The sequence below is a fragment of the Archocentrus centrarchus genome, chromosome 15 (genome assembly GCF_007364275.1).
Source record: "Archocentrus centrarchus isolate MPI-CPG fArcCen1 chromosome 15, fArcCen1, whole genome shotgun sequence".
Classification (NCBI taxonomy): Eukaryota; Metazoa; Chordata; class Actinopteri; order Cichliformes; family Cichlidae; genus Archocentrus; species Archocentrus centrarchus.
Genome location: NC_044360.1, coordinates 19624104 through 19646526, shown reverse-complemented (window position 1 = coordinate 19646526; position 22423 = coordinate 19624104). Strand labels below are relative to the sequence as shown.

Genomic DNA, 22423 nt, shown 5'->3' with positions numbered 1-22423 from the left:
TAGACCACCTTTCGGGTGTACTAGAACCGGAGACTGGGATGTGCAGCCAACAAATCTGCAGCAACTGTGTGATGCTATCATGTCATTATGGACCAAAATCTCTGAGGAATGTTTCCAGCACCTTCTTGAATCTACGTATGTCATGAAGAATCTCAGGGGTACTGTACTGAAGGCTGCTGTGTTTGCAGTTTTACTAACACTTTACTTTGGGAATTAACCATGCAGTTCTTTACACAAACGTCTTTTTAGTAAACATCCATATCAGACATGAGGCACAAAATTAGAGTTTCAGCAATTGTGTGAAATTTTGCACTGCATACAGTTACTCTACCATCAAAGACTTGCGAAACTTAAATGCCTTTGTTGTCTGTTTGGTATTAAGATATTCTACAACTGACTTTTACAGCAAACACTGAAATCTGTTCTGTACACCAGCCTAGATTTCTTTTTTCAGTTATTTTATTCATCCAGGACAAGCCTTTCTGTGTGCTCACCAGATTTTAATTAATGGTCTTTTTTTTTCTTTGAGATATTTTTGTGTCTCTTACTATACTGTTATGTCAGTAATAGTTTGAGTGAATTTTCCCCCCTTTTTACCTTTAGCATTCGCCAAAACAGAACTTTGTAAACACTGGATATTCACTGAATTCCTGTTTCTCATTGTTGTGTCACAGAGCAGCAAAAACCACTCAAGTTTTTGTCCATTATCTGTCCACTGTGTGCCCTGGATAAAATATAATACACAACTTTATCACTGTCAGGTCTTACTATACACAGTTTGTTAAAATCGCAGCATCTCTGACACGAATGTTAAATATAAACCCCAATGTTACTGCTTATCTGATTGGCTGTTTGTCATTGTAACGGGCTGGAGGTTGATGCGACTTTTACTCAGTCACTTATCATTTGAAATATGGGTTCGCTTTCGATTTGTCCATAAACCGTGCCATTCTGGGCCGCCCAGTTTATCAGTGAAGTGTGGGTCTAAATGCAAACACAGTCTTAGTGCGGTGCAGCTCCTCTCGTCTGTGGTGCACTCTTGAAACTCTTCTTCTGTGTTTTAATATACACTGAACAGCTCTTGTTGGTTAAAGAGTTGGTGGTTTTATGAAAATTCAGAGATGTCAAGAATAGTTAATTCATGAGACATCAAGGCAGTGCATTCAGTTTTATTAAAGGACAATGCTCCAGAAGAATTCTAAGGTTTTTTTGTTTTTTGTTTTTGTTTTTTTCATTTTAAGAGAGAGCACAATAAGTTTAGAAATATAAAATAAAAATTGAATGGATGCACTGCCATATTTCAAAAGTCTGCAGTTTAAAGATGTGAATACACTTCCCAAAGCATTACTGAAAAGCACAGCTTGCTGCAGAGTGCAGTGTATTCTAGGTTGGACCATACAAATATTGTCTGATCCCTTGAGAAAAGTTCCTTCATGCTTTATACCACCTTTCTATATGGATTTATTTCAAGTCTCGTCTTTGTATGCATTTCTGTGGCAGTATGTTTCAAAAGACTCTGTGATGGAGACTTAACAAACATCACCCTTCTCCACCGCCAAGGAAAAGTTTGCAAGGTTGCCTGGAAGAGGTCAGAAAAATATCAAGCAGCCTCCTGCTCACTCGGAAGTCTGAGCATGTCAGGTGAAAGCCGTGTGTAAATTCCACTTCATCACTTTGTGTATAATAAAATTCATGTTACAAAATAATTGAGTGAGGGGATAGTCGCTTTCAAATGATTTTCCCACCCACCAACAAACAGAGCATGTGTACTGTATAACTCTTTCCAAATGGCTCGTTACAGTGCTGGAAAGCAAATGGTCTTTCAGTACCAAATCAGCTCTCTATAAATAATATCTGCTAAACCCAGTGGTCCTTTTTATCTTAACAAAGGATGAAGTGGGCTAAATGCTCTCATCAAGAGAGCCGAAGACTCCAGCCTTACTGTATTTGCATAGAAACAAGCACTTAAAAACAAGGTCTCTGTAAATAACTTACTGAAATCTGAGCAGTACATGTGGCTGCACAGCTTATTGTTCGAGCTGACAGGAATATCATAAGCTAACCAGTCAATTATTCATCATTTTATCTGGTACTTATTAGATTAAAAATGTATGTCTTCTTTAATTATTTATCCAGAGTGTGTGGTGCAGCTGTAAGGTTTTGAACGGCTTGAGATATAGCGTTATGCATTTATGATTAACATATTCAAATTTATCTACAAACATTACTACATTTTAGTAATCAGGGTGATTGCCTCCGGCAAATTAGAATAACCTTTTGTCACCCCACACATCAAGTTTTTGATTAGGCCAATTAAAACTCAAGTATCGCTGCTCTACACTTTACCTTTTTGGAGACAGAAATATCTGCAGCCTGCTTCTGCACAAGTCATTAAACAATTGCAATTTAATGATTGTTTTACATGTGGTTCGACAGGTCAAGTCTTTTACTTCATTGCTTTTGAAGGTCAAAACTGATCGATAATGAAGGCAAACCTGGGTCACACAAAACTGATCCTTCTGTTAATTGTAAGCTACTTTTGGTGATAGAAGATTGGTGTTTACCCAAAGAAGGAGGTGAATTGTTTTGTGGTCGGTGCTTTATGTTTTTTTTCAAAAAGCATAAAAAAATCACTCATTGTCAAATGTATCTTGACAATGAATTAAGCACTTGCAAACATTATTTAGTGTATGCTACCCAATGTGTAAAGTCATCTACATACATATTTACAGATTGGAACTTAATAAATCAATCAATCATCAAATAGCCAGGATTTTTGGTCGCTCAGAGTTTGTAGACTTAAGCCCAAAGAGAAAACCACTGTAAGCATGATACAGCTATGAATAAAGCAAGCACTTACAGCAAATATGTACTGCCATTACTGAGAAAGTTTTTTTTTTTCATTTGCTCATGTGGACATGACTGGCATGCAGAGTTACGCCATGAGGACTCATTTAATAACGAATAATGGCTGCTAAAGGTGTTTGTGTTTGATTGTTGGTGAAGCTCAAAGCAGAAGATAATTATATGTGTAGCCTCCTGTGGAGCGGCCTCTGGCTCCGCCCTTGTTGTGCAACTGTCCAATCATCCATTTTTGAGTCTGGGTCTTTCCCAGCAAAAACATCACGACAAACATCCACACATGTCATCTCACTTATGTGTAATTTAGTGTCTAAACTTTTTGTTTTTAGACTGTGGGAGGAAACTTGCACGTCTGGAGGAAAACTCACACAAGGTGTCTGCCAGCAACATTTAAACACCAACACTAAGTGACAATGCAAGGGACAAATTAGCTGGATTCAAAGCATTGAATCAAAACAGCTGTAGCAGGAGGTGCAATGCCATTTAATATTTCATTCTTCCTCTTGCAGGTTGTCAAAGCCTATAAAAAATAACAGCACCTGTTCTGCTACATGACATTTTTCCATCTTTGAGTATCACTTTAAAAATATTGTTCACGGTTGTCAGTGACATTGGGCAGCTGTATATCACTGTGCCTTGAAATATCTCGAAATATCCAGCAGCCTGTTAATAACCGTCAATTGAAGCATTATCCCTTTGTGTTTCCATATAGTCATATCAAACAGTTCTCAACTTTGATGACAGAATGTAAATATTTCATTTCTAGAAGCCATTTTCTCAAGGAGCAAAATATATTCTGCAGCAGTGCTCAAAACACATTATTAATTTATAGATTTGAAACCCCACCAATGCTTCTTCTGTCTGATTTTATACCTTTCAGAGTTGTGCACATCTTAGAGCATTCTGTAAAGTCCCTGTCTGGATATCACTTTGCATGCTAGGACACCCTCTGCTTCTTGGCATGAAAGGAAGTGCACAAAAGAATCGTGGAATAAGACAGAAAATCCTTTGACATACCACTAATTATCTGGGTTTTTTGTTTTGTTTTCTTTTGTTTGTTAGGGTACATATGTTTAGTTTGATCAAATTTGATGTAATTCTGGTTTCTGCTGAAGCTGCTTCTATGATGCAGGCACCCAAAGCAGGATTTAGATTTTTCTCCACGACTATCTATACTGTCATCTAAATTGTGGCTCAGCACATCTCATTTATTGCAAGACCTTTTGAAGCCATGCATTTCAGTGCAGGTAGTTTTATCTTCACTCCCCTTCCTATATGTTCTGTGTCATGTCTATACATTTAGTGACGCTGAGGACTGGTTCTGCGAGTGCCCCCCATTATACACCGGCCGGCTGTGCCAGCTCGCCTCATGTGAGCGCAACCCCTGCAGTCACGGAGCCACATGCATCCCGAAGTCGCCATTAGAGGCCGTTTGTCTGTGTCCCTATGGAAGGCAGGGTCTGCTGTGTGACCAAAGTAAGTGTTTCACAGAGCAGCTCCACATGGAACAATGCAGTGCAGATGTAGCAGCTTCATTAAGAGAGTGATCTGCAGACAGCTGGTGAATTAGGGCCTTGAGCAGTTGGTAGAATCATGGTCTGCTGTTAAATAAAAGGATTAATGAAATTAAATTCTGATGAAAAAGCAAAATGTATTCCTCTAGCAATGGAGTCAGATAATCAAGACAAAAATTGTGGCTACTTGTCTGAATATTTTTGAAAGACTATTTTAAATTTGTAAGATCTTATTTCCCAACAGCTATAATTTCAGCGCTGTGTCTCAAATATTTTTTTTCTTATGTCGGGCATCTGCTGTGCCTTAGCAAGGTTTTAGAAGTAATGGTAATAAGCTATTTTCTACATACATTTGGGAACATTTATCATATTTTGTGTTTGGTACTATTTTGCAAATGTTGCTGACATTTAAAGAACTATTATGCAAATTTCTAGCACCATATTTTTATTCTTGGACTTTGCTAGATTAGCTTTGCATGATTCACAGTTCAAAATAATCCTTATACAGGGTCAAATATATACATATAGTCACTTAAATCTTTTAATCAGTGGTGCTGAAGGTTCTAAACTGTTTTTTATTTTGACAATGCAAAGGCCTATTAACATCTCATTAGTAATCATGATTGACTACAACTGGTAGTTTCTCTTTGCCAACATAAAAAGATTTGTTTGACAGCACTCACTGGATTGACCAATACTCAAAACAATGGGAAAGACCAAGAAACCCAGTGAAGATCTAAAATGAGAACCACAGTAGATTTACACAAGTTTTGAAGGCCTCTTGGAGCCAATTCTAAACAACTGGAGTTAAGTATAAGTTATTCAGATGTGTCACCACTTTGCCAAGTAAGAAGATCCAAGCTGACACCTTAGGATGTGAAGAAATTGCTTAGGATGTTTAGAAACTACCCAGGAATCACCAAGGCTCAAGCTGTTTGATCTGAAAACTGCTGAAACACCAGTGTCACTGTCCACAGTTTTACTTAGAGGGTGCCAACCAAGAAAGAAGCCCCTGCTCCAAAATCAAATAGCTAAATGACTACTGGAGAAAGGTCCTATGGTCAGATGAGACAAAGATTGGCCACAATGACAAGAGGTATTTTGGAGGAGCTAAGGTGAGGCTTTCAGACGTAAGAATACTGTACCAACTGTCAAGCATGGTGGTGGTAGCTTCATGCTCTGGGGCTGTTTTACTGCCAGTGTTACTGGTATATTGTACAAAGTGGATGGAATCATGAAGAAGGAGGACTACCTCCATATTCTTCAACTTCACTGCATTTAGTTGAAATTTTGACAGTTCCAACAGGACAGTGATCCCAAACACACATCAAAACTGGTTTTGGAATGGATGAAGCAGGTTAAAATTAAGCTTCTGGAATTGCCTTCCCAAAACCCAGCCGGGTCTGTGCCAAGAAACCAGCCAATTTAAATGCCAACCAATTCTCCCAAGAAGAGTGGACAGATATCCAGCCAGAATTATGCCAGAAGCTTGTTGATGGCAACCAAAAACACCCAGGCAAGGTACAACTCGCTAAGTTACATTTAACAGAATATATGTTTGAGCCTGTATGTAAAACTTTGATCCTGAGTGGATTAGAGAAAATCCAAAATAACTCACATAATTCAAACTTGTGCACCCAGTTTTTTTAAAGTCATTAAAGATGTCTGTTGTACACCGCCCTCCCAAACTTTGAAAAGAACAGTCCATAGAAATCACTGATAGCACCAAATACCACGACATGCATGCCCATAAGGAATATATGTAAACTTCTGACCACAACTGTATATCTTATAGTTGGCCTTTGCACAGCCCTTCGATTCTCTATCTTCAATTCTCTGTCTAGTTTAGCTCCTCTCCCTTCCGATTGGCTGCCCTTTATAAGCAGACAGTTTGAACAGCAGATGGGTGGGGCTTCTGTTCTCACTGCTGTATGCCTGGTATGACCATATAGAGCACAAAAGTGAGGTTCATGTGTTTTACAACGTGTGTTAAACATGTTTGATCTGTGATGTCGTGGAAAATAAATACTCTACCCATAATCCTAAACTGAAACAGCGGTGTCTCTGATTGGTGGCTGGTTGCTGTTACCATGAAGAGGTTTAAATCCAGAAATATCAGGTTACATAGTGTAAGGTCACTTAGCACCATATCAATAATTAAGCTATACTTTACTACACACATGCAACACAAACTAAAAAAAACTCTTGAATTTGTAGTGCATTATGGGATAAGTAGTTCCTTCACCATTAAAAGTTGCATGCAGAGTCTTCTACCTTTGCCCTTTTTAAAAAAATTTTCCTGTATTTTAAATTGAGTATTTAGAGCAATCGGAAACATGTGCTCAGTGAATACGGTGCATTAGTTAGCACTACAATGCTGGCGAAACATTACAGCGCCAGCTAAATATTGCAGTGTTAGCATTTTTTCAACAGTGGGCATTTCAGGATGTCTAAGCACTGAGAAAGTACAGCATTACAGAGTTCCTAACATAGACAGTATAAAAGACGGCTGTAGTTAGCAGCACGTCACCCATCGGTTTCCGAAGTACAATTCTGAAGTCTTCAGATGAGCTTTTTACAGTTGCCATGTTGGTTACAAAAAATGAATGTGGCAGGGAATAACGAATTGTGCTTGAGGAGTTGTCACCCAATGAGCTTTTCATACCACAGATAATTCTTCACGTTGAGACATGGTATGATTTACAAAATAGACTTAGTTTTTTAATATGTCCCAAAATGAGTGACTGAACCTATAAACTCAGCAGGAAAGTCAAGACACAAAGAAGTTTTCCCATAGACTTCTATAGGACTGAAAGTATTTTTACAACCGTAGCTATCGACATCTGCAATGGCTTCATTTTTCCAACTCAGAAAGTACATCCATGACTACTAACATGGTTTTAAAATGGTTTTGTTTTCTTTAAAAAAGAGACACCTAGAAATTATTAAATATATTTTTGCATATTATAGAATTATCTTCCTGTTCTGTAATGCTTTCTGTATTATTTTATGTGCTTGTTTTCCAAAAAGTGATGCCATAAAGAAGGGGGCTTCACAGGTCATGGCTCTCAGAAACAAAGGTTTTGCTTGACTAAACTGGCTGTGGTAGCAGCAGGGTGCTTGGCATATAAGTTGCTCAGCCATGCCACAGCCCCTGTCAGAATCTCAGCACCCACATGCCAAACACAGAAATCTAACCTTCCAGTTTCACACTAAGTGTATGGCTGACATTTGAATTTTAATCCTGATAACATCAGACAAGATCAGAGACAAACTGATCACTCCTAAGGTCTCCTGCCTTGCAGGGCTTTTTTTGTACTTGCTACTTTGGAGCTTGTTTCCTTATGTGGGTGCCCTTAGCAAAATACCAACTGTGATAGCGTGACAGCAGGACTGTCTTTTACTTATTTATTTCTCTATTGTGTCAACCAGGACACATGAAACATCAATGTTTTTTTTTCTTAATGTAATATTTTCAGTTCTTTGGTTCAGTTCCCATCAGGCGGTCTGAACAACCAGGAAATGGAGGAAAGGCAAGACTAGGAAGTGAAGCTGGAATGCCTTCAGAATCAAGTTCATGAAACATTAATGCATATTGAAGATGCCTTCACTCAGAAATATTAATGATCTACCTTTGTACACAAGTTGGCATACCTCTTGTCAAAGATTCATGTTTAGATAGAGAAAAAAAGCATGAAAAACAATGTACCACATTTTCAGTATATGGTACTGTCAGTACAGTACAATTTCTTATACATATTTTTTTTCCCACACTAAGTCATAGTGTGTGTTTGCGATATTATTGTTCTTGTCTGGGCATTATAAAACGAATTCCTATTAGATCAGTTTAATTTTTTTAGTGTTTCCAGTCAAAGGATGTGTCAAAGTGATGAAATGACATATTTTGTTGATATTTGAAGTTTGCCACAAACAGAAATGTTAAAAAAAGAAAAAAAAAAAGGAAAAAAAAGCATTTCATGAAATGTTAATGTTACTTTTGCTGAAAGTCTCTCTCTTCTCAACTCTTTCTGGAAGTTCACTTCTAGTTCAGGGATACCTTCTGATTTTCTTGCACACACAGCTCTGACCACAGATGTTGAGGGCATGTGCAGGTCATGGACCATTCAAAAAGATTTAGTCTGTGTTTCTTAAATTATTTCAGGTTGGACATTGAGGCTTTTGGGGGGGATAATCATCCTGTTGTTAACTGTCTTTTGCATTTTACTATTCTCTGAATCAGATGATACTTGAGATCCATTCTTTTCTGTGTCCTTGCAAAGAGTGGCTGCCACACAACCTCAAAGCATTGTATTTCCACCATCATGCTAAAGTAGTTCTTAAGTGTTCTTCTTATCAAAATTGGGCCTCGTTTTCTTCAAACATACAATCAAAGAGCTAAATTTGAACTTTATCTTTCGACAAGTTCCAGATGACACTTTGCATACTTTACCTGAATATTTTTTGTGATGGTGTCATAGGTATGGTTGTTCCATGTACATCAACTCTTTGTTTCCATGATATTTATGCACCAACACGCTGCACGCCATCAGCTAAACCTTCCTGTGGATTTGCTTTGTCTTTCAGCATGTCAAATTGCACAGCATTATCAGAAAGTTTTCTTACTCTTCCAGGTCTTGTCTTGACTTCATCTTCCCTCCTCTGCCATTTCTTAATGACATTTCATACAGTGGAAATTGCAAGCTTGAAGCGCTGTGATATCTTTTTATAGCCTTCCCCTGCTTTGTAGGCATCAATTAGTTTCATTTTCAGATCTCAGTACTTGCTTAGAGGAGCTCGTGGTTGTTGAGTGTTACCACAAGGTTTGAGGAGTCAGAATTTATCAGCTCTAGAAGTCATCAGCTGACAATTATGAATTCTTCATCTGCCATGCGAGTCTTAATGAGTCAAATAAGGCCAAACAAATTCGAGACGTTCTGAGACTTTAAAAGTAGAAGAGCTCCCCAATTTTATTTAGCATTCAAGAGTAGGGGAGGTCCTGGCATCCAGGCATCCTGCCCCTGTAGATGGACTAGGGAGCAGGCTGAGATATGTACCATCAGCTAAACAGCTTCACTGTCTGTCTCTTTGAACATTGTTCAATTATTCTGCATCAGCACTGTAGTTTAGGACTGTTTTTTGTTAACCTTTCATTGTCCAGAAATTGAGGAGAAAAAAAGGGGAGAAAGTGTTGTTTGCCCAGCATTTATTTATTTATTGTTTGTCAGCTAAGCTGCATACTGTATACATGCAGTTTTACGCCAGAATTCATTTCCCAATCCAGAGCTGCACGTCACTCTGTTTTTTTCTTCTGCAGCTCCTGTGCACGGTTTTTCACAAACACACAGCAAAGTTGAAGTGCTATGTAATATTATTTGACAGAGTGTGGTGTTATAATCCACAGAGTGATGGATTTCATGGAGGCACTCCATAAGCTTCTTTGTTAATAATATGTTCCATAACCGCTAGTTCCACTCAACAGTATTTACAAGAGTTGGCTAAAAGAAATTATGAGATATACTATGAGAACTATTATTGAAATAGATTTACAGTACCGTTCAAAAGTCTTAAGCCACCCCTGATTTCTTTATACTTTGCTAGGAAAATGAGAAGTCAAAAACAGTTTGTACAGTTCAAGCTCAAATGAGCTTGAATTCCAGTATTTAATATGACCACCATTATTTTTCAACACAAGCTGAACTCTCTTAGGCAGCCTTCTTGTCACTTCTTTAAGAATAGTTCTCCAGGCTTGTTAAAGGACATTCAAAGATCTTTTTTGGATGTTGTCTGCCTTTTGTTCCACCTCATTTAAAATGATCCCACACTTCTTCAATAACATTGAGGTCTGGGCTCTCAGGAGGCCAATCCATGACCGATGTTCCATTGTGGGCTTTTCTATCCAGGAATGCTTTGACTGCATTGGCAGTGTGTTTGGGATCATTGTCATGCTGAAAAATGTAGCTGTTGCCAATCAGATGCTTTCCAGATTGTATTTCATGGTGGTTCAAAATCTCACAGTACTCTGCATTCAGTTTGACAAGATCCTCAGCACCCCTGGCTGAGATGCATCCCCATGGCTGTAGACACTCACTATTGTACCTCTCTCCTGACCTCCATTGTACACAATGGCCATGATTTCAACCAAAAATTGGATTAATCACGCCATACCTGTTGCCACTTATTTTCAGTCCAGATCTTTTGTAATCTGGCATACCTCAGCTTTTTCTCTCTGGTTCCCTTCCTTAAGAATGGCTTCTTGACAGCCACCCTTCCACTGAGATGATTTTTGATGAGGTTTAAGAACATCAATATCTTATGTCCTGTGTCAGGTCTTTGTTGGATTTTTTTTGTTAGGACACGACTTTGATGCACTGCTCATCTGCTGCAGATATTTTTTTTTTTTTTAGGCCTTCCTCAATTTTTTTTAAGGACACACTGCACACCATGCTGAGTTATGCCAAATTTCCACCTAATAGCTCTTTGGGAATCACCTTCTTGGTGCAAAAATACTATTTTATACCTGACAAGTGTGTTTTTGCAACAGGCTGCTAGTAACAAAGTCCTTAAAGATACAATTTAAAATTTGTTCTCTGCTACGCTGTCTGTTATGTTTAGACACAACAGTGGTTCACCCCCTTGGGTTTGCTGCCTTTTTTTATCCTTGAATGATTCAGTGTTGAGCAGCTTACTAAACAAAAAAAAAAGAAAATTCCTGTGAAAATGGTCAGGTACAAGGACTGGATGAAAAATTAGTGAAAAAGCAGCCAATGACCAAATAAAAAACTTTGAATGACTTTCAGGAAACCTGGAGAACTGTTGCCCAAGACCACTTTCAAAATTTAAAAGAAAGTCTGGCTCCTTGGAAGCAAAGTATAAAGAAATGTACTGTACTATTTACTATGACTGACTGCTATAATCCAGTAAACTCTTAAAACTCAGGAATCATTTTATGTTTTTGTGATTTTAAAAGTCAAGTCTTTTTAGTGCAACCAAAGATAACAAAGAGGTGGATGATTGTTCTATCATCTCTAAGAAATATGGAGCAAAAAAAATTTTTGATGTTCTTTAAATTAACCCCTTATGATTCATTTTATGTCATAAATTACTCGGTGACACAAAATCAGCAACGTGCAAAATGAAAGAAAAATGCAATTTTGGAGCATTAGATCTTTATAACAACAAACTTTTAGTCTCAAAAGATAAGATGCTCAGTAATTAAAGTGGAGCTGTTTAATTAGAGATACACAACAGCATGATACATCCATCACTCTTGCATAGAAAAACAATTTTCAAACGCAATGACACAAATGTTGTCACTCAGTTCACAAATAAATTCAGAAAGAAATTTTGATCAAATTATATACTATTCAGTATAGAAACACAGCATTTTGTTTAAGAAAATATATGATAATTTGTTAGTTTGTACAGCAATCTCAAGGGTGTTGATGTGGAAAGAGAAAGAGAGAGCTCAGTTATTACAGAGCTAAAAGATCATCATGTATATTATCAAATCAGACACAGTGCAGTTTAAAAATAAGTGTTAGCTCTATAACATGGTGGCCACTACATGAAGCAATACACAAACACAACCAGCTCTAGCAGACTGGAGATGATAACAGAAGCATTTGCGGATTTATTAATAATTTAGCAGCCAAACAGAGCTGAGGGCAGTCGCAGAGGGGTGCTCTGAAGCCCTGTAAGCCATCGCCTGGGGCTGAAGAAGAATATGCAAGGTGTCTGAGTGAAGAAGAGCAGTTCTGTGTTTGAAGCCACACTGCTGTGGAAGAAAAAAAAAAACCCTACAACATAGCTGCATGTAGTTTTCAGTGAGCATGGGCAAATACACATCGAGCCCCCCTTGTAAAAATCAAGTATATGGGTATGCTGAAACGGAGTACAAGCGAGATCATTATTGAATCAACCATGCGTTCTGAATAAGTAAACTTGAGGTTGTAATTGAATATCGTTGGCGTTCTTGTGGCACCCTTTCGAACAAAGAGTGTGAAGCTGAGCTTGCTCACCGGAATCCTTCCTAAACAGCTACTAATGAAAACAGCACAGGATGAGAAAAGGTGGTAGTATTTGAAAACAGGTCATCATGTAAGAGCATCAGACGAGGAAATATTTCACCAGGCCCTGCTTTGTATTATGTGGCAATAGTGCCATCTTTTGGTAAGCTCTGAGGCAACTGATGAATCAGACCTCTTACTTTGAACAAAATGAACACACATGCACCGCAGAGCCTGCAGCAGATAATTCATAAGTATATACAGTATAAATTTGAGCCTTCACATGTGTTCCAATTGTGTTTGCTTTGCAGCTGTCAATATCACTCGTCCCAGGTTCAGTGGAAGCGATGAGTTTGGTTACACCTCCTTTGTGGCTTACTCCTCCATCCCGAGCCTCACTTTCTTCTATGAATTCAAGTTGAAGTTTACACTTGCAAACACTTCCTCTGCTGTCAAAGACAACCTCATGCTATTTGCTGGACATAAAGGACAAGGTGAGCCCAATCCTGAGACTTGCATAGCAATTTATATTATTTATAAGCTCCAGTGGAAATGTGGGGGGAAAAAAGCTAGTTTGAGAAGTTTCCTTTGTTGGTTTTAGTTTTCAAACTTCTTTGAGGATTTTAAAAGAAATACTAGTGCAATTTAGTTTCACCTGCTGTGTATGATAATGTGCTGTCTAATGGATTTCCGCTCTTCTGTCAGATCCTCTATTCAACAGAATTCCCTGAGGACTTTCTTTCTTATGAGATTTTGAGACATTAATGAGTTCGCCACTTTGTTGATTTCCAGCTAAACAATTATTGTTTTTGAGTTTCAAAGGAAGCGTGTGAGCGTTCCTCGGATAAAATTAACACGTGAACCAAATAGCTTAAAACAATTAAAGTGCAATAAATGGACTTTTAGGTGTAAATGTGCACTGTGTTGGGGTCAGCACTGTTGCCTTTCTGTGGGGGGGGGTCAGATTTGGAAGTAGATATTTGCTGTGCCATTGTTGTCAGGATATTTCATTAAAATAATGAAATAGAAACAGGATCAAGGAACTCGTGCACTTGTTTCTTTTAAGAATCATCAAGGAGGCACAAAAAATAAGAGCAGTATGAATGATGAAAGACTCAGCAAATTGAAGAGCACTCCTGAATGTGCAAATTCAAAGGTGCAATATATTTGGGTGGCCAAGTGGTAAAAATGTGTAGACAGCCAAGACCATCATCATCATCTTCTGCTCTTCTTCTGCCACTGGAGTCTATGGCAGCCCCTAGAACCTCGTGCAGCTGGTTTCATGTCTGCAGCTTGAGCACTTTGTTTGTCTCCAGGCATTCAGAAGTGAATTTACACAAATACCTCTTCAAATATATCTCCAATTTAGCACCATTTTGAGGAAGAATAGAAACTGCAGCACTGAACAATAGGGGGTGCTGCAATAAGCAAAAATGCATTTTTTGTATACTAGTATTTATTTAATTTTTTTTTATTTATTCAGTTTTGTCTTGCTCTCTCTATAGACCCACTGGGCCCAGTGGGCTCTGCCATTAGACAGAATGAAATGATTATTGGATATAACAGATTCCTCATCCTCTGCCTGTCTGTCCATTATCTGATTAACAGCTTTGGCATCATTTCTTCCATACAACTCAGTCCATTAAAAATCTCAGAGTCCATGTTTCAACAAACAAAATTTAGATTTTCAAATTCACTACTAAATATCATTAAACAAGATCTGGTTAGATTGATTAAACTTGCACTGTCCTTCATATCATTTCCACCATCATAATTAAAATTCTCCTGAAAATAAACAGTTTACAACGATTCCTATTATTCCACTCCTGGGCCTGCTCTACCAGTTTCATTATAGTCAACATTGGAGAAACTACTCCAGTTCTGCCTGGCTTCATATTGAACAGAATCTCTCCACTCAGCATATTGGATTCGTAGATAAATCAGTTAAGACCCACAGCTACTTTAAATTTCTCACTATAAATATCATCCTCACTGCCTGGTGGAAAGCAAATGACATACTTGACCTCAAAGTATCTCTTTCTACTCGTACAACTATCTGGCATAAGCCTATGTTTAAAATCAGTGAGGAACTTCCCTCCACTGAGAGACCTAAAAAGCCTGAGGCACCTTTTTATTTGCAGCTCTCTCGTGAACTGAGACCTTCTTAGGCAAACGTTTAACTTAACCCACAACTTAATCACCAGGACATACAGTTGAATGAGACCATAAAATAACAATATCCATGACTTCCTTCACCCATGTTCACTAAAACTACATTTGTTTTGACTCCAAAAATGACTTTCCAAGTAGACGTCAGACTTGAGTATAGATCAGTCAGAGTCTCATTGGCTAACTCTGTGCAACAGTCTCCTTGTCATACAACTCAAACATTCAGCTAATCCATTATTATAATCTTACACAGATTACACATCATCACTCACAAATTGTACTGCAAGGGCTTCACAGACAACAAAGCCTGTTTGCATTGTCCCACGTCAATAGACAACTACCGTCTGACTGCACAGCATCTGGACTCTTTTGTTTGGAGGCCACGGAAAAGCTGTTCTTGAATGCTCCCTCATATTAAAATCAAAATTTCTATTTAGGAAAACTTGTATTTATTCAAAGTATGTAAATGTATTAAGTGGAACACATTTTTGTCTGTGATGGTGGTTAACTTTCTTCATATTTTGTAGGCAATGACGGGGATGACTTCCTTGTTTTGGGATTAAAAAGTGGAAGAGTTGTACACAGATTCAACCTTGGATCAGGGATAGCAACCATAGTTAGTGATCGACTCAACCATCAGCTCAGCATCCACACTGTCACGTTTGGAAGGTGGAAGAAAATGGGATGGCTGAAGGTGATTTTTGTGTGTGTGTGTTTAAAATTAAATCACATAATAACCGTTTACTAAAACAGTGCTTCCCAGCCTAGGGGTACATGATCATTTAGGAGAAGTCCCAAGGTAAGTTTGAGGGGGTCATCAGATATTTCAAGAGTTAAAAAGAAAACCACCAGGATACACGATGTTATGCGTGACATAATTATTTTTCTTTTGAAATACTGATTGATTATTTAGGTCTTTACGCCTCTAAAAATCCTTCACATTAAAAGCCTATATGCATTGTTGCACAGTTTTTTGTCCCGTCAAGCAATTAGAGACATAAACTTGACTTTGCTAAAGCTCAAGTCAGCTCCATTTCAATAAATTTAAAAAATATTTTAGGTCAGATTTTTCTTTAATGTTTGTACACATTAAGTTGCTGTAACATCTGAATAGATAATGTAAAAGGCAGTAAAAGTGGATACTAACTGAGGGATTGAATGAATAAGACTAATGGAAACTTACTGAAAGGAGGAATTTACAGTAATTGTATTATTTTTACTGTGCACATATACGCTTAAAAACAAGTTTTATTTTGCCTGGTGTTTGTGGTGAGGGCTGATATATGTTACAGGGAGGTGAATGTTTTCTTGGTTTTTGTGCTAGCGTATAATTTCGGTCCAGTGATCAGGGAGAGCAGGATTTTTGCACCTATCTGAATGTGGCTGTAAGATGCTATCAAGACAGCGAGGGCTAAGATCTCTGGTGACTTGCTGCCTCAGAGGAGGTGGTTTCAGGGAGTATAGTACCTACTGTGCCTAATAAGTAGACACACGCTGAATAAGTCAGTTATGAATACGAGGTCATAAATTTTATTCCAGAGTTGGCAGATTATGAAAGAAAGTGTGCTCCCTCACTGACAATGATCCATCTTGAATATTGACATTTTGTACTGCGTCTCACTCAGGTTGATGGGCAGCGTAACAGGACAGGACTGTCTCCAGGACCTCTGGTGGGCCTCAGTGTTTTCAACCAGCTCTTTGTAGGTGGATATAATGAGTACACCCCTGAACTACTGCCACTTGGCTCCAGGTTCCGTCATGGCTTTCAGGGTAAGACTGCTACAGCTTTATTACAACCCAGCGTTGCTATCTGGAATAAGAGCACTGGGGCTCACAGTTTCTCCGAGGATCTCTGTCTTTTTGTAAGCAGAGGGGAAGGTGTGTAATGAAAAGGGAGTTACAGGCTCAGACTGTGTATGAGGTCAGAACAAAGCTTTGAGGTTGATTGTATCTGCACCCTGTAATTGCTTTGCACCCAATACAGTGTGTTGTGTGTGAATCCATTCGTCTGCTGATAAGTCACTTGAACAACAGTGCTATGCAAATAATCTTTGTCATCATCAACATCATTTATGTTTTCTCTCAGGTGACCTCATGTAGGAATGCTTTTTGGAGAGCATTCATATTGCCTGCTAATGTGCAGAGCTGTGACGCAAAATTGCCATAACCGTAATGATGACAACAGCTATGAATATCATCATAACCATATTCAGCAGTCTCTGCACTACAGCAGTGAACCTTGTTATTATAAAATGTCATGGCAAATCCATTTGGGGTGAACAAAAGCTTTTTATTTTTAAGGACTTGAGCGATTTTGTGTGTTTGCCTATTCATCATCATCTGATTCATTTTTCTGCTCACCAAATAAGCCTTCAAAAATCAAATCAGCTGTGATAAAGCATTAGTTTGCCCATGCTGTATTAGACTAGCACAGTGCCCTGTAATGGTAAGCACTACCTGAGACAGGCAACACTGGTGGAACCATAACCTTTCTACTCAGGATGTAATGAGAACTCATGAGAGCCTAATCAGATCTGTGTGACCTTCATTGAGCCCTAATCATGATGGCTGGCAGTGAACACACTGATAATGCACTTCACTCCCAGTTATCAACAGATCCACACTCCCCTGTGGAAAGGAGGAAGATGAGGCTGTGTGGGTGCTGGAGTAAAAATAAAATTTAAAAAAATCAGGTTGTCAATTGAAGCTGTTGATCAAATACACCAAAATGGGGCTGTTTATCAACCCTGATGTTTCAAAACTTATTTAATACTGCTTTGATGAAGAAATTGTTTTCATCATACCCCATGTCTTGCTAAAAGATTTTGAGGTTAATTACATTAATTTGTGAATTTTTAAAGATCAAGGACATTGAAAATGTAATTTTAGAATAATTTTCCAGTTTTGTACATAAAATGTTTCCTGCAACAAAAAAAAGAAAGAAAAGAAAAAAAGAAAAAAAGAAATTGGGAGCACACACAGGAACACTCGCTCGACTTCAGACTTCAGCTTTCTAGGTTCTTTTACAAGATGCGGTGTGCTCACAGCTGAAACAAAAATAATTATCTTGCCTAATCTTCCTTATGAATCTTCTTCGCTTTTTGATGGTCTGTGTTTGCAGCGCCACAACCATCACTCGAGTCTGCCAAGCAGACAGCATCATGCCATGAATATTCATGAATGAGCATGACATTTCCCCTGCATCCTGTTTATGCCAGTGACTAATGCAGCAGAGAGAAGCGAGTCTGCATGTGCAGATGACTACGAGGGTTGTGTTCAGGCCTTATATTTATAGAAGGCCTTGTGCTGTGCAGGTGCAGGCCAAAACAAATATTGTCTTGATAAAATTGGATTATGAAACCAAAATATGATGAGGAAGAGGCGTGATGGCATGAGGAAAAAATTGAATTCAAGTCGTTCCAACTTGGGCATCTTGGATGTGAACTAGACAAGCTGCAGCGACTTTTTCCCCCCCCATCAAATCTAAGTGTCAAGATCTAATAAAGTTTAGTGGATACAAGTCTGTCTCCCAATGTGAAACTCACACATGATGAAATAAACATCCTTCAAAGAAACTCGTTTCAAGCAGTGCGCGCATTGTGAGGTGTTTTCTTTTGTGTTGGCCAGATTTTAGTATGCATACCTTTGATCTCCATACAAAGACAGTAGAGAATGTTGTGTTTCATCTTATAATTTCCTATTAGAGAAAGACTGGAGAAAGAGACTGAAGATGAAATGACTTGCACGCAGGTTAGCTCACGATGTGTTTGTTCTTTTCAAAGGGTGCATTTTTGATGTGCAGTTTCGCACAAGAAGAGACAGAAAGTTCCAAGCACTGGGACAGCCCGCAACCTTTGGGCGCAGTGTCGGTCAGTGTGGAGTCAGCCCTTGTGTTCATGTTAAGTGCAAGAACAATGGGACATGTGTGGATTCTGGCGCGTCTGTGTAGTAAGTGATGTAATGAAACTCTATTTGGGTTCATTTTCTAATTACTTCTAATGAATCGTGAATAATGCATGTAGGTGTTATCAATGAGCGGAATACAGTAAACAACACTCAGTTTTATGTATATTTCCATATGTGTTATGACTGTGCATCAGTAAGACACAGAGAATCAGTTTCACAGTGTGAATATTGCAGAAGGAAGTGACAGTGTTTACAAGCTTTAACACAATGTTTGACTGTGCCCGTCTGCAGTTGCCAGTGCCCATTTGGATGGAAGGGAGCGCTCTGTTCTGAGACCGTGTCTGTGTGTGATGCAGAGCACAGCCCCCCTCCTTTATGCGCCCACGGCTCCACCTGCATCCCTCTGCCGAATGGATATACCTGCCAGTGCCCCCTGGGAGCAGCGGGACTCTACTGTGAGAAAGGTTGCCTCACTGAAGCTGTGACCCCTAACTGTATCTGTATATGTTTTTTTTTTAATTATTATAATTATTAATAAATAAGATCTTTGCTATTAAATCAGTTAACTGCTACATTGTTATTCCCATTCAGCTGTGACCATCACTGATCCATTCTTCAGTGCTAACCTCTCCTCGTGGATGTCATTCCCACCTGCGAGTATACGACACAGGACCGATTTGCAAGTGCAGTTCCAGCCTTTATCACCTGATGGCATCCTCGTCTACACCGCACAGCATCTCAGTGCCAGAGCCGGTGAGGACAGTTCATTCCATATTTAGGGTAGCTTTGTTTTATCAACATATTATGTATGATTGCTGTGAGGATTATCCATTTGCTGACATGTTATAACCCAAATCACTATTCCCTCTCTATGTACAGCCTCCACAGCACATAATACACATACTGTTTGCTTAGTTCGTGACAAAAAAGTAAATCATTTAAATCTCAATTTTATGGTCTAATTTTGTGCATTGGTTAATAAGTTGACAAAGAATTATTATTTTTTAATTTATACTTTAAGAGCCGTTATTGTTGACTTTGTATAAAAGTATCAGTTTTCTGCTTAGATGCCACCTAAAAACATGAGCACTTGTTAAAATGAAGCATCATATTACTGATAACAAAAAGTGGTAAAACAGTACCAACTTAGGACAAAGTGAAACTGAATAGTTTTTTTCTAATTATTGTAACTATAACTTATCATACAAATAGTATATTTTTTCCATTTTTATTGTAATGTTGCCTCTGTACACCACCACAGGAGATTTTAAATTAAAGTGCACTCAGTAGAGCTCATACCTCGCCCACCCCAAATTTTCTATGTGACAATACTACCCTGCAGTAGATACTACCCAATGTTGTTATACTCTAGCATAATTAAATTTCAGCATTCTAGATCATTAAATCTGGAGTCCTCCTTCAATCGCAAACAAACTTTTCTATATGACAGAAATTATAGTCATGTTGCACCCTAATTCTTTTTAGAGATTTTGACTTATTCTCATAAGTTTAGAACCAAATGTGTGAATATTGTCCATATCTCACAATGGTAAAGAATCCTTTTAAAAATTCTTGGATCCAGATTGTGATAATTCATTTCATCCTGCCATTTCTATCAGCAGTCACATCATCAATAAACAGTAGTGACCCAATTCCATTGGCAGCTATACATACCCATGAGTTAACATTGCCTCCACCATGTTTAACACATAATGTGGTATGCTTTGAATCACGAGCTGTTCCTTTTCCTCTCCATGGGTTTATCTTCCCATCATTCTGATACAAGTTAATCTTGGTTTCATCTTTTTTTTTAAGAACTGTGCAGGCTCTTGTAGATGTTTTCTGGCAAAGTCTAATCAAAATGTAATCAGTGGTTTGCACCTTGTCGTAAATTCTCTGTATGTCCATTCATGGAGAGGTTTCTTGATTGCAGACCTTGACAATGATACCCCTACCTCCACAAGCATGTTCTCAATTTGGTTAGATGTTGTGATGTTATTTTTTATAACCATGGAAATAATTCTGTCATCATCCACTTTGTCCTCTGTGGTCTTCCAAGCCTTTTGGTGTTGCTGAGCCAGCGTCTTCTAAGAAAGCAGCAGATTGGTGATTCGGCCACTCTGCAAGTTTTTGCTGTCTCTCTGATAGGTTTATTTTTTCAAGCCAAATGATGGCCTCCTTCACTTGCATCAACATCTGTTTGGATCTCCTATTCATTTCCAATGAAAACCTACCAAATAAAGTTTGGAACCAACCCCAGATCATTTTTTTGCTTAGTCACATGTCTCTTCTGGACATGTAACCACTTACTAGTCATTGTCTGATTACTTTTGAGCCTCTGAAAAAAGGGCACTATGTGTAGTCATTGTTCAATAACTTATGGACCTGCCTGTATGTGTCTAAGGTTTAGTTTGAAAAATCAACAATAATGCTCTTGATTAAATTACTGTGAACATGTAATATTAATCCTCATCACAGTAAAACTAGATGTAACCCTTTTTAAAGAACTTGCTCATTTTTTTCCCCCCACAGGAGACTTCTTCTGCCTCTCATTGGCATCCAGGTTTGTCCAGCTGCGATACAATCTTGGGGACGGCACCCACATCCTGCAATCTTCTGAACAAGTGGACTTAAGCAGCAGGACCTGGCACACAGTGAAGGCTGGCCGAACTGGCAACCAAGGCTTCCTCAGTCTGGATAACAAGGTGGTTAGAGAAAATATGACCGACGGCATGACCACACTTGATGTTGCTACTGACATCTTTGTCGGAGGCGTGTCCACTCTGAGCTTCGTCTCTACGGATGCTACTGAAGGGGCTCCAGTGAGCTTCACTGGTGGCCTGCGAGAACTTAAACTCAATGACCGAGAGTTTGAGTTAACAGAGAGGGGAGCTTTAAGTGGAGCCAACATAGGGGACTGGGATGGGACAGCCTGTGGGTACAAGGTGTGCCAAAATGGAGGTCACTGCAGGGCAACAAGTAGTGACTCATTCACTTGTATATGCCCACCATTATGGACTGGCTCTGTGTGTAACCAGTCTGTAAGCTGTGTAAACAACCTCTGCCAACATGGTTCCTTATGCGCTGCATCTAGTGTCACCTCGTACCACTGCATTTGCCCCTTAGGATGGGGAGGGAGGTACTGTGACACCGAAATATCCACAGGCACTCTGAAGTTTGTTGGAAACTCTTTTGTTAAATACTGGGACTCTAAATACAACACTAGAAATTTAAAATACACACAGGTTTCTTTCAGCTTTCTCACAGTCTCCAGTGACAGTCTGATCATGTGGATGGGAAAGGCTGAACATGAAGATGATGACTATCTTGCAGTTGGACTCGAGGGGGAGCATCTTAAAATAGCAGTCAATCTTGGAGAAAGACTTTCCCTCCCATTGATTTTCAGAAATCTCACTCTCTGCTGTAACAAATGGCATGATGTCTCCATATCTCTAAACGGCACAGTTATTCAGGTTTTACTAAACAGCCAGGAGATCCTTTTTGAAAATGTAGATCCATTTGAGCGATACATAGCCTTAAACTATGGGGGGCAGTTTTACTTCGGAGGGTTTGAATTGTACAGAAACATATCAATTGTGACCTTGGGGTTGTTTTCAAATGGCTTTGCAGGAAATCTCAGAAATGTTTTTTTGTTTGGAGATACAAAGCAAGGGCTGTTTCTTAAAAAAAGTGAAGGTTTTAATATCTATGATGGCAATAAATAATAGTAAAACTGCAAGTTCTGGCCTTACAACAGCAGAAAATTTACCTTTTGACAAAGTTTTGACATTGGTTGTGTTTTAGCATGTCCTACTACAAACTAGCCTCTAAGTACATTTGTGTTTTATAGTGTGTACGTATTTACAGTCATGTGGAAAAACTAAGTGCACCCTTACTGCCTCCATAGAAATCAAGAGGATAACTGGCAACCAGGTGCTGCTAATCAAAAGCATGTGAATCACTGAT

The 22423-nt window shown here is 38.7% G+C and overlaps 1 protein-coding gene across 1 annotated transcript in view; it reads left to right on the top strand.

The window, feature by feature from the left end:
• eys (eyes shut homolog) overlaps positions 1-22289 on the top strand; it is a 163820-nt gene extending 141531 nt beyond the window's left edge. The window contains exons 43-50 of the mRNA XM_030747697.1: positions 4166-4338; positions 12694-12876; positions 15079-15245; positions 16177-16321; positions 18334-18499; positions 18749-18921; positions 19049-19210; positions 20990-22289. Of these exons, the coding sequence (XP_030603557.1) occupies positions 4166-4338; positions 12694-12876; positions 15079-15245; positions 16177-16321; positions 18334-18499; positions 18749-18921; positions 19049-19210; positions 20990-22182 (2362 nt within the window). The 3' untranslated portion in view covers positions 22183-22289. The remainder of the gene's footprint in view (positions 1-4165; positions 4339-12693; positions 12877-15078; positions 15246-16176; positions 16322-18333; positions 18500-18748; positions 18922-19048; positions 19211-20989) is intronic.
• The last annotated feature ends 134 nt before the right edge of the window (positions 22290-22423 follow it).